Source organism: Myripristis murdjan, chromosome 20 (genome assembly GCF_902150065.1).
Source record: "Myripristis murdjan chromosome 20, fMyrMur1.1, whole genome shotgun sequence".
Taxonomy (NCBI): Eukaryota; Metazoa; Chordata; class Actinopteri; order Holocentriformes; family Holocentridae; genus Myripristis; species Myripristis murdjan.
This window is the reverse complement of record NC_043999.1, coordinates 671,884-686,900: the sequence shown is the minus strand read 5'-3', so window position 1 is coordinate 686,900 and position 15,017 is coordinate 671,884. Positions and strand designations below refer to the sequence as shown.

The window sequence follows — 15,017 nt, the reverse complement described above, 5'->3', positions numbered from 1 at the left end:
TTCCAAACTTTCTTTATTTAAACAGTCAATAATTCACAAATAACATACAAAACGAACAGGAACAGACAATGGCAGGGGGTTAAAGTACAGACAGAAAAATTCATCAGCGTGTCAGAATACTATATTGGACACATAGATCTGTGGTTCTGATGGCCTTCTTATTCTGAGCAAAGTCAATTGTTGAAATGTATTGTTTGAGTTCACTTTCAAAAATTAAAAAAAAGAGGGTTTGTGATTAGAGAATTTGGATTTGTGAATGTGATATTTTGCAAGTAATAAAAATCAGACTGATGATGTAATATTGTTTTGTTTTGGTAGCAGTATAAGAAAAAAAACCCCAAACAATACATTCTCATATGTGAGGGGAAAACCACAGTCAATATGTTGGGAAATAAAAGTACACACATGTTGCCAAAAAGTACAGGAGGAGGGACAGGAGCAAAAGAGATGACATAGATCCTCAGGAGCCAGTTCACAAAATGAACGGTCCACTATAATGTCCTTTTTCTATCGCTGAAGAAAAACTTTGCAGGGATAGAAACCATTAATTATTTTAAAAGTCACTTCCTTAGCTTTATTTATAATAAGATATTTAGAAGGCAGATACCTTTTTTTTTTTTTTTTCCCCCTTTTCAGGTTTGAAAATAGGTTATTCCAGAAAGAGAACAATTGGAACAGAGACTACCCCTGCGTTCCAAATCGCATACTTATACTTTTTACTTTTAGTATGTACTGCAGCTGCCCTTACAAAGTATGTAGTTTAGTATGTATTGGGACATACTAATTCTTTTTTTCCCTACTAAATAGTATGGTAGTATGGGTATTGGAACGCAGGGTAGTTCTCCTTGAAAGGCGTGGATTGGATATGGGCGGGGATTAACTAACTTCCGCTTGAGACTTCCGGCATGGATCGGATAAATGGCGGCGCCCTTGTACCACAGATCGTGACTGCAGGAAGGTTCTCTTGGGGAGGAGAACAGTAGAAGAAGGAGGAGGAGGCCGGAACTGGGTCGGTTTTACAGGAGAAGCGGGAGAACTGAAGCAGGGTGAGTACCGCCACAACAACAACAACAACAACAACAACAACAACAACATAAGCAGTTTATATTAGTAGTGTTGTTGTTAATCCGCCGGATTAAAACACAGGTAAACACACAGGTAATGTGAGTTAAACGGGCAGCAGGGATTTGTTTGTTTGACCCCTTATCCAATCCAATCCAATCCAATGTTGATTTATTTATAATTATTACTATTATGTACAAACTTTTTTCTTCAATTCGTTTTCAGTATACTGATACAATGTTTTAAAACAGAGACATTGTTTTTATGTTTTTAAATATCATAGTTTCTTTGTAAAAGGGTAGACAATATAAGCTTTGGCTTCAGCCTACACCTTTTCGGTACCACTATAATTAGTGGACTAGATTGTAAATTATATATTTTCTTTTAAATGGACCGAAATAAAGTACTACTACTCCCCGTCGTCATGGTTACGGGCGGCTGTGATCGATCCTTCTGATCGGCTCTTTGGATGAGAACGGCTCCGATTCACAACAACACAACAAACCGCGTTTGTTATCAACTGTTTTCTGTTTTATTCGGGAAAAAGAAAAACAACACAAAGCATGTCAAAATGTGGTAGGTCGCGTTTGTAAGTAAACAGTCAATAAAATAGTGCAAAAAAAAAAAAAGATAAAAAACGTTAGTGTGACAATAAACTCACTCAGAGACTTTAAAATTCTGCACACATTCGTTTCTATGGCTAGTTTTTGTTTGTTTGTTTGTTTGTTTTTGAGGAGGGAATTGTGCACACTTGTTGTTCCAATTCCTAAATACAAAGAAAACAGTTTTTTTAATTGTAAATTTGAGTCTGTGAAAGTGGAATATGTTTAGAATGTATTTCGTCACTTGTTATTATTCAAAATTTTAACTTCATTACCTTTTCACCATTTGACATGAACGCAGCACCGGGGCTTTTCTTTTGAAGAGGCCGTTTAGTTGTTCCGGTCCGGGCAGGAAGCAGGCCAGGAGAACAGAAGAAGAAGGAGGAGGAGGAGGCCGGAAGGAGGTCAGTTTTACAGGAGAAGCGGGAGAACTGAAGCGGGGTGAGTACCGCCACAACGACAACATGAGCAGTTTATATTATCACTGTTGTTGTTAATACGCCGGATTAAAACACAGGCACACACACAGGTAATGTGAGTTAAACGGGCAGCCGGGATTTGACTCCTCGTCGTCATGGTTACGGGCTGTGATCGATTCATGTGATCGGCTCTTTGTCTTTGTCACACAGCCTGTTTATAATAGGCTGTGTGTGTGTGTGTGTGTGTGTGTGTGTCTGTGTGTGTGTGTGTGTGTGTGTGTGTGTGTGTGTGTGTGTGTGTGTGTTTTGATGCTACACTGTGTTGTGATGAACACACACACACACATAGCGTTTTTCCACTATACAGAGCCGAGCCTTGGAGTGTTTCCATTGCTTATGGTACCAGCGGGTCGGCGTCATAGAATTAGAGAGGCGCGCTCGTTGCCATGGAGTTGTCATAGTAACAAGAGGAGCTGTCAGTTGTTACATTAGCTTTTTGCTACTTTTTTTATATGGACAAAATCTTGTTTGAATAAATTGCCGGCCAGTGGCTTTGTTATGGGCTGACTGCAGCACCGGCCGCTCACCTGTCAGATCCGGCAGACGTGACCAGGTGTGCGCGGTACCGGCTCGCCTGACTCTGACCGGTGCTGCGGCCGACCCGCCTGATGCCATCATCATCATCATCATCCTCACAGATGCTCTGCTATCTGCGCTTAGTCGTCACATTTCCATTTGTAAACAAATGTAAACTAGGCTACACAACAGAAAAACCCAACAAAAAACTCAGCAAGCAAATCAGTTTCTTCCATAATCTCTCCACAAACTAATGTTAGTAAATAACAGCCGACTGGCTGAAGGTTTCATGTTGACACTTGTCACTTGTCAGTTTGTAGCAGCCTGGTTAACTGACATCCTAACGGACCAATCACGAAGGAGGTCATATTTAGGCCCGCCTCCGCAGCCCCGTTCTAACCGGGCCAGCACCAGATGTCAGACCGGGCTGAGATCTTTCACGGTTGGTTCCTGAACCAAGCGGGCTGCTGGAGAGGGAATGAATGAGGAACCGTGAATTTCACGGCACGGCGCGGCACGGTGCTATAGTGGAAAAACGCTAACGCACACACACACACACACACACACACACACACACACACACACACACACACACACACACACACACACACAGCGTTTGAAAGTAAACAGTCTGCCTGTGCACCGGCACTGTGACCTGCTGGATCCGGATCGAACCGGATCAGAGTCTTGCTGGAAGAAGCCAGGCTAACGACCCCATAGACTTCAAGTCATTATGCTAAGCTAACAGCGCTGCGCAGTATGAACAAACTGCTAGTTTTCTGCTGACTGGGTTTGTTCAGACTTGTGTCCACAACAGTGACTGTCCAAACTTTAAGGAGCGGCGAAAGATGTAAACAAATACGGGTCTTACAGTTTTATTGATCAGAGCAGATCGATCACCAGGCGGCTCTCCATCCACCGCAGAAGAGGCTCGAACTTTTCTTGAACTAATTCAAGGAAACAACATCAATGTAACCAACAGAGTTTTGATTTTTGACGGCCGCCCCTGTAGATAGATAGATTTACTTTATTGATCCCAAACTGGTCTTACCTGTAGCGCAAGCCTAAATTTGATTTTGTCTGTATTGTTGCCTTGTGAGATATGAATGCCCCCTGAATATCTAGATAGATATCTAGATAGATAGATAGATAGATAGATAGATAGATAGATATACTTTATTGATCCCAGCCAGGGAAATTCTGGAGATAGATATACTTTATTGATATTTATCTAGATAAGGATGCATCATTCAGTCTTGTTGGCTAACACAAAACTTCAGCCATAGTATTAACCCCTTACTGCCTGAATTTATTTACAATTATCTAAAAAAAAAAAAATATGTTTGTGTTTTTGCCTTCAAGCACATGCTAAATCATTGGCAGTAGAGTGCTTCCAATACAATTCTTGGTGTGTGTGTGTGTGAAATAGCTATGCATCAACATCCCAGGCATCAGTGGGATTCACACACCACCTCGGCTGCATTAAGACCGGACGTGGTTTGATGTGAATTCGTGACAAGAGTCTACAAGGGGTTAATGTCAGACGTGCTGAGGTTTTCCAATTTCCACAGAGACAGAAAACAATGCGTCACACTGCATTTACATAACAATAAGCATGGAAGTGGTTAATGAATGGTGGGGGTGTGTGTGTGTGTCCTCTCAGACGGCCTGACATCCAGGGGATGGAGAAGAGGATATCAGCAGGTCCAGCTCTAAGCAGGGAAGGAGCTGCACCTTCAGACACAAAGTAAGAGCTTCTGTTATCCTGTGAGATGTGGTTTCATCTCAGAACCTGTCCTGCATGTGAAGGAGCTCCTCAGTTGCACTAACTGGCTGGTTTTCAAAGCCAGGTCCGGTGGCGAGGGCTGAAAGACAGGTGTTAATTTTACAGACATTACGATATAATTCACAGTTTCAGTAGCAATGATTGTTTTTGCATTATAACTTTCATTTTCACTTTAAAAAAAGCTGTTAAAATGATGATGGTGTGATTGTTGCTCGGCTCTGTGCCGAACAAACATCTTCTTCATCTGGAAAATACACTGTGTATGCCAGGCCATCTCTAAAGGCTGAATTATGCTTCAGCGTTAGAAGAGCGTACGGGGGTTGTGCGAAGCTCGCATTTCCTACGCAGCGCGTGTGTGTCCAACATACCTCTGTGAAACACACTGAGCAATTCTCCTCCCACCAACGTAGACCCTGTGACGTATGGTCGCTGCTCTTCTGTACGTCTTGAGAGGCGCCAGGCGTTCTTCCGCGAGATCCAGCACTCTCCAAAGTTTTCAAACACAACCGACGAGTCGAGACACAACAGTTGTTTTAAAAATGGCGCTGTCGGCCGGCGCAACAACAGGATGTGATGCCGGTTGCAGCGAAGTGCCGGAAATGATGTACTTCGGCGGACCAATCACAGCTCTTGTGGGGCTGCGTAGGGTCCGCGTAGTTACAATTTTTGGGAGGCGCGCGGCAAGGCTCTGCGGCGGTCGCACAACCCCCGTAAGCTTCGCACAACCTCCGTACGCTCTTCCTACGCGGAAGCATAATTCAGCCTTAAAGCACCAGCAACAGTGTTTTGTCACATTTTACCATCATCAACAAAGCATTCACTAGAAGTTTTTTGAAGTTGGTTGAATCTCATCATAATTTGTCAGTGTTCAAATATCACGACAAAACAATTTAACCATGCAATAAGCAAATTAGCCCAAAAAATTACCAGGAACATTAGCAAAGAAAGCAATTCAATTATGATTGTGATTTTTTTAAATAGATAATTAAAGGATAACAACAATAATAATGATTAGACTGATATTTGTAAAGGTCAGATCAGTGATGTTGGATCAGTTTTCTGGCGTTTAATACTTGTGAAAGGCTGAACACAAACCAAAACATCTCATGATGTAACGTTAGTAAAACGACTTCTCAAATGAATCCTCGCAGTCCTCCAGGTCCTGGTTCTCCACATGGATTTCTTTATAGATTGTCGAAGATGTTTTACTTCTCATCCAAGAGGCTTCTTCAGTTCTGACAGACTGGTGGGACTTCCAGGCTGTTTAACCTGTGCGAGGACGTTATTCAGGTCGTTGATAGAAAGTTGACCCTAAAAACCTTTCACTCCTGGAGCCAGGTGTCCCTAACGGCCCTTATTCACTCCTGGAGCCAGGTGTCCCTAACGGCCCTTATTCACTCCTGGAGCCAGGTGTCCCTAACGGCCCTTATTAATTCCTGGAGCCAGGTGTCCCTAACGGCCCTTATTCACTCCTGGAGCCAGGTGAATCTACCAACACTGAATACAGTCGTCACAACAGGAAACAGCCTCTAATGATCCAGTGGTATCGGTGACCTGGAGAACGTCCCCACAGGTTAAACAGCTGGGACTCCCCACCAGTCTGTCAGAGCTGTAGAAGCTTCTTGGACAAGAAGAGAAACATCTTTACAGTCCAGCTGACCTTGACTCACCTGTATGTGGTTAGCTTTGCTGTATTATTTTCTTCCTAGTTTGGTCCATGTTCTTGCTGTGACCCCTGCTCTGTGGCTGCTAGTGTCACTTTCCTAGCAATACCCACTTGACACGCCCACAGGATTATACACCCAAAACCCACCTCAACATTGGGGAAAGGACCGTTTCATGGTTGTTGTTTTTTTTTCCCGTTAAAACATTGTTTTATACTTAATAAGAATATCCTTCATTTCTACAGGAAGAGGAAGCACAGTGAGGCTATGGAGGAGCAGCTGTCCTGCAGACTGCAGACACCCAGTCAAACCAGCACAGTGGACGGCGGTCTGCAGGAGGTTTTAGACAAGCATAAGATCAGTCTGAGCACGAGATGTGAATTTGTGACAGAAGGAACTGCTGCAGCAGGAAGTGGAACCCCCCTCAACAGGATCTACACTGAGCTCTACATCACAGAGGTACAGAAGGAAAGGGTTAAAGACGTTGCTCTGAAGATTGGCGGAAAACCCAAGATAACCCTCCATGACACTCCAATCAGGTGCCAGGACATCTTTAAACCCTTACCTGGCCAAGACACACACATCAGAGTAGTTCTGACGCAGGGCGTTGCTGGCATTGGAAAAACCTTCTCAGTGCAGAAGTTCACTCTGGACTGGGCAGAGGGCTTGGAAAACCAACATGTCAGTCTTGTGGTTCTGCTTTCGTTCCGGGAGCTGAACTTGATCAAAGATGAGCGCTACAGTCTTCTCCAGCTGCTCCGTGTTTTCCATCCAACATTACAGACGGTCACAGCAGAGAAGCTCGCCGTCTGTAAAGTGGTGTTCATCTTTGACGGCCTGGATGAAAGCAGGTTTTTATTGCATTTCCAGAACAATGAGGTCGTGTCTGATGTCACACGGACGACATCAGTAAACGTGCTGTTGACAAACCTCATCAAGGGGAATCTGCTTCCCTCGGCTCTCCTCTGGATAACTTCCAGACCTGCGGCGGCCAATCAGATCCCTCCTACATGTGTGGACAGGGTAACAGAAGTGCGAGGGTTCACTGACCTCCAGAAGGAGGAGTACTTCAGGAGGAGATTCAGTGATGAGAAGCTGTGCAGCAGAATCATCTCACACATCAAGGCGTCCAGGAGCCTCCACATCATGTGCCACATCCCAGTCCTCTGCTGGATCACTGCTACAGTTCTGGAGCACATGTTGACTACAGACCAGAGAGGAGAGCTGCCCAAGAGCCTGACTGACATGTACTCACACTTCCTGCTGGTTCAGACACAGAGGAAGAAGCACAAGTACGATGAGAGGTGTGACAGGAGTCAGCAGGAGCTGATGGAGACTGACAGGGAAGTTCTTCTGAAGCTAGGCAGGCTGGCGTATGAACATCTGAAGAGAGGCAACCTGATGTTCTACCAAGAAGACCTGGAGGAGTGTGGTCTTGATGTCACAGAGGCCTCGGTGTACTCAGGAGTGTGCACAGAGATCTTCAAAACAGAGTGTGTGCTCCTCCAGAGAAGAGTCTACTGCTTTGTTCATCTGAGCATTCAGGAGTTTCTCGCCGCAGTCTACATCTTCTACTGCTACATCAGTGGGGACATGAAGGTACTGAACACATTCCTGGGAAGAGCCAGCAATGGACAATCTCTGGATGTCGTCCTGAAGGCAGCAATGCTCAGTGCCCTGCAGAGAAAAAATGGCCACCTGGACCTCTTTGTCCGCTTCCTTCATGGCCTCTCACTGGAGTCCAACCAGAGGCTCTTAGGAGGCCTGCTGGGTCAAACAGAGAGCAGACCAGAAGACATCCAGAGAGCCATCAACAACCTGAAGGAGATGAACACCTACAAGTTATCACCTAACAGAAGCATCAACATCTTCCACTGTTTGATGGAGATGAATGACCTCTCAGTACATCAGGACATCCAAGAGTTCCTGATGTCAGAAAACAGATCAGGCAAGGAACTCTCTGCGATCCACTGCTCAGCTCTGGCCTACATGCTGCAGATGTCAGAGGGGGTTCTAGATGAGTTTGAGCTGCATAAGTGCAACACACCATTGGAGGGACGACAGAGACTGATCCCAGCAGTGAGGATCTGCAGGAAGGCTCGGTTAGTCCTGATGTGAATACAGATGTTACACAACAGCGCAGGGCCACAGTCTTAACTGACACTAGGGCTGGGCAATACAATGATATTATATTAATCTCGTGATATAAGACTAAATATTGTCTGAGATTTTGGGTACTGTAACATCATAATATCGTGAATAGTTGTCTTTTCCTAGTTTTAAAGGCTGCATTACGGTAAAGGGATGGGGATTTCTGAGCTTGATAGACTACTCTTGCCTTCATCAACACATCTTATCGTCTTGTGTGATTTTAGTATTAATATTCCACCAAATTTTGGCGCATAACTCTGTCCACAGTTTTGGTGTTACCCCCACACACCAAACATGACTAATGTGCAGCAAGTGTTATGAGTTTTTTAAGCATTCCCACTCAGCGAAATTCATTTATTTTTTCCCTTCTCTATTCCAAAAAAATGGAAGCCGTGCAACAGAAGTAACATGTTAATTTTTGGAATGATCCAACTTACAGATTTTTCGCAGTTTAAGTGGGGTTTTTTTTGTTTGCTTGTTTCTTTGACTTTTTGATTTTTTTTGAGAGAAAATTTTGGCACAGCAAACAGATATGTGGATTCAGAACAGTTGTTGTTACAGTTACTACATGACGCGTGTGTTCTACCAGAACTTCTTATGACCTGCCATTGAAGCTTGTTTGTTTTACAGTAGCCACATTATTTATTTATAGCAATAGTGGTATAATGCTATACTTTTGTTCTCTGTTTGTTTAAAAAAAAAAATTAATAAACAATTTGTAATTTCAGACTTTGTAGTTGTGGACTCACAGATTCACACTATCAAGTCGTGGCCTCGGCGCTGGAGTCCAACCCCTCCCATCTGAGAAACTTGGACCTGATGTTCAACCGCATCCCGGATTCAGGAATGGAGCTGCTGTCTGCTGCACTGAAGAGCCCACACTGCAGACTGGAGACTCTGTGGTCAGACATCATCAATATGATGAATATTACTGTGACAATTTGAGGAATGAATCTGCTAGTGTAATGGAGCCCATTGACCCTAACCCTGATGCTGATCTCTCCTTTCGTGCTGACTGAGAGAAAGTGGGGACCTCAGTTTAAGTCAGACCGTTTAGCACTCCCTGAGATCTACCTCAGAAAAGCTCAGCTCCAGAGACTGAGCTGAGGACCAAAGCAGACATCTTGATAACCTTCATGGTCTTCTTGTTGTTGAAAGTTGCATCAGATTGCAGTTCTCACTCTGGGTGCAGATAAAGTAGTTTTTAAGGATTTATCCCGATATAAACGGCTCCAGTGAAGAACTGCAATGAAATGATCCAGAATATCTGTGTGCAAAGTCAGAATCCGTAAAAGAGCTCAACAGCTGAGCAGTTATCCCTCGTTTATATTACACTGGATGGTTTCAGTGAGCATTTCTGTCCAGTTTTATGTTGTAACTACATGCTGTATTCTCCTTAGGTTGTCTTGTTGCCGCTTGTCAGAGAGCAGCTGTGCTTCCTTGGCCTCGGTTCTGAGGTCACACCCCCATCTGACAGAGATGGACCTGAGTGAGAACTACGAGCTGCAGGATTCAGGAGTGAAGCTGCTGTCTGCTGCACTGGAGAGTCCAAACTGCAGACTGGAGACTCTGAGGTCAGACTGCATTTCATTTTTGTAATTCTGTGTAGATGCAAGTGTAAAATAATGTACTATTTAACATACAGCACTTGATTTTGTTTACATGTAATCTTTTGCATTATTCGATTTTGTCTGACCAATAGGCGGTATGGGTGCTAAGCCATGGCCTTCTACAGCTTCCACTTTAGCTTTTGCTCTCGTATGGAGCAACAAGTTGGACATGATTCACAACATTAGCTCGCCAACTCCGTCTTCAGTCTGTAGAGCAACACTTTGTGTCGAGACTGGATGGCTTTAAACTGATTTACCATCAAGGAGCATTTCATTTTATTGAACAGCTGCATGCTTTATTCTTCATTCAGATTGATGGGCTGCCAGTTGTCGGAGAGCAGCTGTGCTTCCCTGGCCTCAGCTCTGAGGTCCGACCCGTCCCATCTGAGAAAGCTGGACCTGAGTCGGAATGAGGTTCTGGATTCAGGAGCCAAGCTGCTGTTTGCTGGACTGGAGAGTCCAAACTGCAGACTGGAATTTCTGGGGTCAGGCACTGCTCTTACTTTAGTAATTTTGCAGTTTTGTTAAAAATATTGAATCATTTATTTAAGGTGGGGTAGGAAGTTGGTGTCATTTGGCCACAATAATATTTCAGCATGTTGTAATTCAAGTGGTCTGAGAGAAAACTAGACGTCTGTGCCTCCTCTTGGCTGTTTATTCAGGCTTTGGAAACTCGTCTGTGACCGAAGACTTTAGGCCAATCACAGGTCATTTCAGAGAGGAAATGTTCTTATTCCTATGCTGACTTTTAGAGCACGTTTGGGTTTGGCCACTGTTTAAATCACTGACTTACTAACCCCTCACATGCCTAAATGCAGCCTGCGATCCTCCGGCAGAGGTTTGTTAGTAGTTCTTAGGGTCAAGGCTAAAAACCTGAGGAGACCAAGCCTTTGGAGTTTGGGCCTCACGACTCTAGAATGACCCGCCAGAGGAGATCAGGCAGGCTAGCTCTGTGCACGATGTGATTTAATCTGATTACTAGATACTTTTCAGAGCAGCAACAAGGTTGCATATAAACTCTCTGCCTGAGGGATAGCAGAGTTGGTTTAACTAGGGTAGTACAGGATGGTTTCAAGCAGTAGTTTCTGTGGAGGAACATTTTATTTTATTTTATGTTATATTCACATGATTTCTTCTTTATTCAGGCTGAGAAGCTGTGGCTTGACAGAGAGCTGCTGTGCTTCTCTGGCCTCGTCTCTGAAGTCCAACCCCCATCTGACAGAGCTGGACCTGAGTGAGAACAAGCTGGAGGATTCAGGACTGGAGCTGCTGTCTCCTGGACTGGAGAGACCAAACTGCAGCCTGAAGGCTCTGACGTAAGACTGCATTTTCAGTAAGAAAAGAAGTGTTTGTTTGGATGTTGACTAATGGTGAATGAATTCTGTGATGGCATTCATTTTGAAGACTCCATGTACTGCCATTATGCCGATCCACTCTGACCAGCTTACTGGTAAAACCCATCCACCGTATGGTACAGGGCACTGGCTATGGCAAAGTATTTAAGGACTGGAGCACTCAGAACATCAGTATGACAAAGAACCGCACCCACAAAACCCCTGCTGAATGTACTTTACTCTTAAAGCAACAACATTTTGTCATAAAGTGCAGGGTGTCATGCACGAATGTTTCAGTCTGTTTCAGAGCTGCATGCTTTCTTCTTTATTCAGATTGATACGCTGCAGGTTGTCAGAGAGCAGCTGTGCTTCTCTGGCCTCGGCTCTGAAGTCCAACCCCCATCTGGCAGACCTGGACCTGAGCTACAACAACCTGAAGGATTCAGGAATGAAGCTGCTGTGTGCAGGACTGGAGAGTCCAAACTGTAGACTGAAGACTCTGAGGTCAGGCACCTTTTTATTCAGTTGTGTTTACATTATTATTGTGTGAATATTGTGGTGGCATTTTGAGGATATGTACAGTGAACATGCTGATCCACACTGGCAGAGGCAGCACTCAGAGGGTGGAGCATTTTCACCTCAACTCTCCTGTCCACCAGACAACTTTGCAAGAGTTGTGCTTTTGCAGCAAACTGGAGGCAGAAACAGTGGAGCTGAGACTGTGACCTGGGGCTTGAAGCACGCAGCAGATCTGCAGATCACACTCCACCTGCAGCTGCTGCTGCAGGTGGAGTGTGCCCTGTGGCTTCTCGCCACAGGGAATATGTTCTGCAATCTGAACTGATGATGATCACTGATGGTGCAGGGTCAAGAGTGAGGTTCAAACGACAGCTGGGGTTGGGTCGGATAACTTCCCATTCATTCTGAATCTCGTTTGTGGACTTAAGTGATGTTAAAAAAAAACGGTGAGAGCTGCATCCAACCAGTTTTTCTTTGTAGGGAGTTAGGTACTGTGTATTACTCATTACTGTGAAGATGTGATGAGACAGTCTTCCACAAGGAACATGGGCAGCACAGATCCTGTTCTCACATCCTTCTTGCAGTTGCATTGCCTCAAGAGGAGACCTTGAAAGTAGGGAAAATGATCTACCTGTTTCAGAAGCGTGTTCCAGATGGTGATGTTGAAATCTGGAAAGGTTGTTCTTGGGCGTGTACTTTGTTTTTCTGGATGTTTATGGTCAGACCAAAGCGTTCTTCATATGCGTTCCTGAAGTACTTAACCGATTTGTTGAATCTTCTCAGAGCTGTGAAGCATTGTTGTCTGCATACTGCAGTTCAGTGATCCAGGTGACGTTGCTTAGTCTTTTGAACAGTCTGGAGAGATTGAAATTGAGAAGTTGTCCATCGAGGCGATACCTGATGTCCACTCCTGGACTGGTTGTCGTTGATGGATCGTGGATCATGGCCGTCTGCTACAGGGAGTGCTGCAGAAAGTCCTCATTCTGGTTTCAGTCCATTGGTGATTGGAAGGTGTTTTTTGATGAGATACTTGAATGAGTATTACAAATCGATCAGGACAGCCAAAGTCTTTTACAACTTCCACATGGCAGATCTCGGTACGTTGTCAAAGGCCTTTCCCCAGTCGTAGAGCACTAGAAGAAAGGCTCTTGTTTTCTCTACCCTTCTCATGTAGCTGTCTTGCACAAAATATCATGTCGAGTGTTCCCTCCGAAGTCAGGCAGGACCTTCTCTGTTTCAGGTTAAGGTGTTTAAATGTACAGCTGTTGTTGTTGTTGTTGTTGTTGTTGTTTTTTTAAACTTCCATGTTTCTGATTCGATCATCAGTGATGGATTGGTTTCAAAGTTTTTCCATCTATGAATATGTAACAGTTGCATGTTTTTTCTTGATTCAGACTGGATCACTGCGTCTTGTCAACGGGCAGCTGTGCTTCTCTGGCCTCTGTTCTGAGGTCCAACCCCCATCTGACAGAGCTGGACCTGAGTTATAACTATGTGGATCCAGGACTGAAGCTGCTGTCTGATGGGTTGGAGAGTCCAAGCTGCAGACTGAAGACTCTGAGGTAGAGAATCTTTCCTTTTGTGAAGCTCTACTTGAACAGCAGCAACTCTTTGTTAACATTATTTCTCTGCAGGTTGAAAAATACTTTCATCACAAATGAAGGCTGTGCTTCTCTGGCCTCAGCTCTGAAGTCCAACCCCCATCTGACTGAGCTGGAACTGAATCAGAACCAGCAGCTGCAGGTTTCAGGAGTGAAGCTGCTGTCTGCTGGACTGGAGAGTCCAAACTGCAGACTGGAAACTCTCAGGTAGAGAATCTCTTTGCCCTCTGTGAAGCTCTACTTGAACAGCAGTTCTGGATGTTAAAATCGTTCTTTTTCTGCAGGCTGAAAAATTGTAAGATCACAGATGAAGCCTGTGCTTTTCTGGCCTCTGCTCTGAAGTCCAACCCCCATCTGACAGAGCTGGACCTGAGTGAGAACTACGAGCTGCGGGATTCAGGAGCGGGGCTGCTGTCTGCTGGACTGCGGAGTCCAAACTGCAGACTGAAGACTCTGAGGTAGAGAATCTCTTTGCCCTCTGTGAAGCTCTACTTGAACAGCAGCAGTGGTTTGTTAAAATGATGAAAGCTTTCTGATTTCTTTCTTTTAAAAAAAAAAAATTCAGATTGAAAAACTGCAGTTTGTCAGAGTTCAGCTGTGCTCCTCTGGCCTCGGCTCTGAAGTTCAACCCCTCCCACCTGACAGAGCTGGACCTGCGTGGAAACGACAGGATGCACATCTCAGCAGCGAAGATGCTGTGTCCTCTTGTGAGAGTCAAGATTACAGAGTGGATGTTCAGAGGTCAGTCCATGTTGAAAAACTTCATCGTTTGCTCTCAATCCAGTATCAAACCAAAGAAAAACAATATTAAGTGGACCTACAGACAGCTGTTGTTTTCATCCCAACAGATTGAAGTAAAGCTGGATTTCAGCAGACACCCTGCCAGATCTAAGTGTTGACAGAAGAATCGGCTTGATGTTTCTCATCCCTGGTGTGTCTTCTCACATCCAGACACATCCAACAGAAAGGTCCGTCTGTCTGAGGACAACAGGAAGACCGACATGAGGAGCAGTTTATTTTCACTTCAGTTCAACCCACAGGACGTTGTTACAACATAGAGCAATTGTATATGTTATTATTATTTTCTAAATGGTGACATTTTATTGTGACGCCTGGACCGCTGTATCACAAACATAAACCAAACTTTCTTTCCACATCATAGTACAGAAGGCGAACTCACTTGATGTTTGTGTCCAGAGCTAAATGAAACAGATAACTCCCCTGGGTTATGCTCATGGATCAGATTTTGTTTTACCTCAGTATTTATTGCTGTGCTTTTAGCCCCTGTTATGTTTTATGTCATCTGTTCTTTTGTTAGGTGTTTTATACTTGCTGCAAATAAAACTTCCATTGGGACAATAATGGTAAAAGTTAACACAGTATTTTAACAATGTAATAAAACAATGAGCTCGTCATAAAATAACCTCTGATCTCAGTCAAAGCAGGATTCTCTCCTTTCAGTTTAAGAAATTAATTTAATTGACAGTGATCAACATGCTGGGGATGTAATGTGGGTGGGCTGTATTGCTCTACTTTTTTTTTTTTTTTTCTTATATTGATGCTGCATCCGTCAATAAAATGTTGAAAATCAAAGTCCTGTCTGTCTAATTGTTGATCACATCGCTCACTCGGCTCGCTGTGGAGGAGAGTTCCTCCTTCACTCTCCAACATGGAACAACATGCAGCGTTCTTT

At 44.1% G+C, this 15,017-nt stretch overlaps 1 protein-coding gene across 1 annotated transcript; it reads left to right on the top strand.

Moving 5' to 3' along the window:
- Positions 1-1,976: 1,976 nt before the first annotated feature.
- Positions 1,977-14,639, top strand: LOC115378727 (NACHT, LRR and PYD domains-containing protein 12-like). The gene is made up of 13 exons (XM_030079185.1): positions 1,977-2,105; positions 4,323-4,406; positions 6,355-8,211; positions 8,989-9,162; positions 9,661-9,834; positions 10,182-10,355; positions 11,016-11,186; positions 11,538-11,708; positions 13,118-13,285; positions 13,358-13,531; positions 13,609-13,782; positions 13,890-14,065; positions 14,173-14,639. The coding sequence occupies exons 2-13, from the start codon at positions 4,342-4,344 to the stop codon at positions 14,175-14,177; spliced, it is 3,483 nt and encodes a 1,160-aa protein (XP_029935045.1). The 5' UTR covers positions 1,977-2,105; positions 4,323-4,341; the 3' UTR covers positions 14,178-14,639.
- The last annotated feature ends 378 nt before the right edge of the window (positions 14,640-15,017 follow it).

Excerpts from the sequence above, each read along its gene's own strand:
- LOC115378727 (XM_030079185.1), top strand. The coding sequence starts at position 4,342 with ATGGAGAAGAGGATATCAGCAGGTCCAGCTCTAAGCAGGGAAGGAGCT. Across the intron at positions 9,163-9,660 it reads TGCAGACTGGAGACTCTGTG|GTTGTCTTGTTGCCGCTTGT; the intron begins GTCAGACATCAT and ends TATTCTCCTTAG. Across the intron at positions 9,835-10,181 it reads TGCAGACTGGAGACTCTGAG|ATTGATGGGCTGCCAGTTGT; the intron begins GTCAGACTGCAT and ends TTCTTCATTCAG.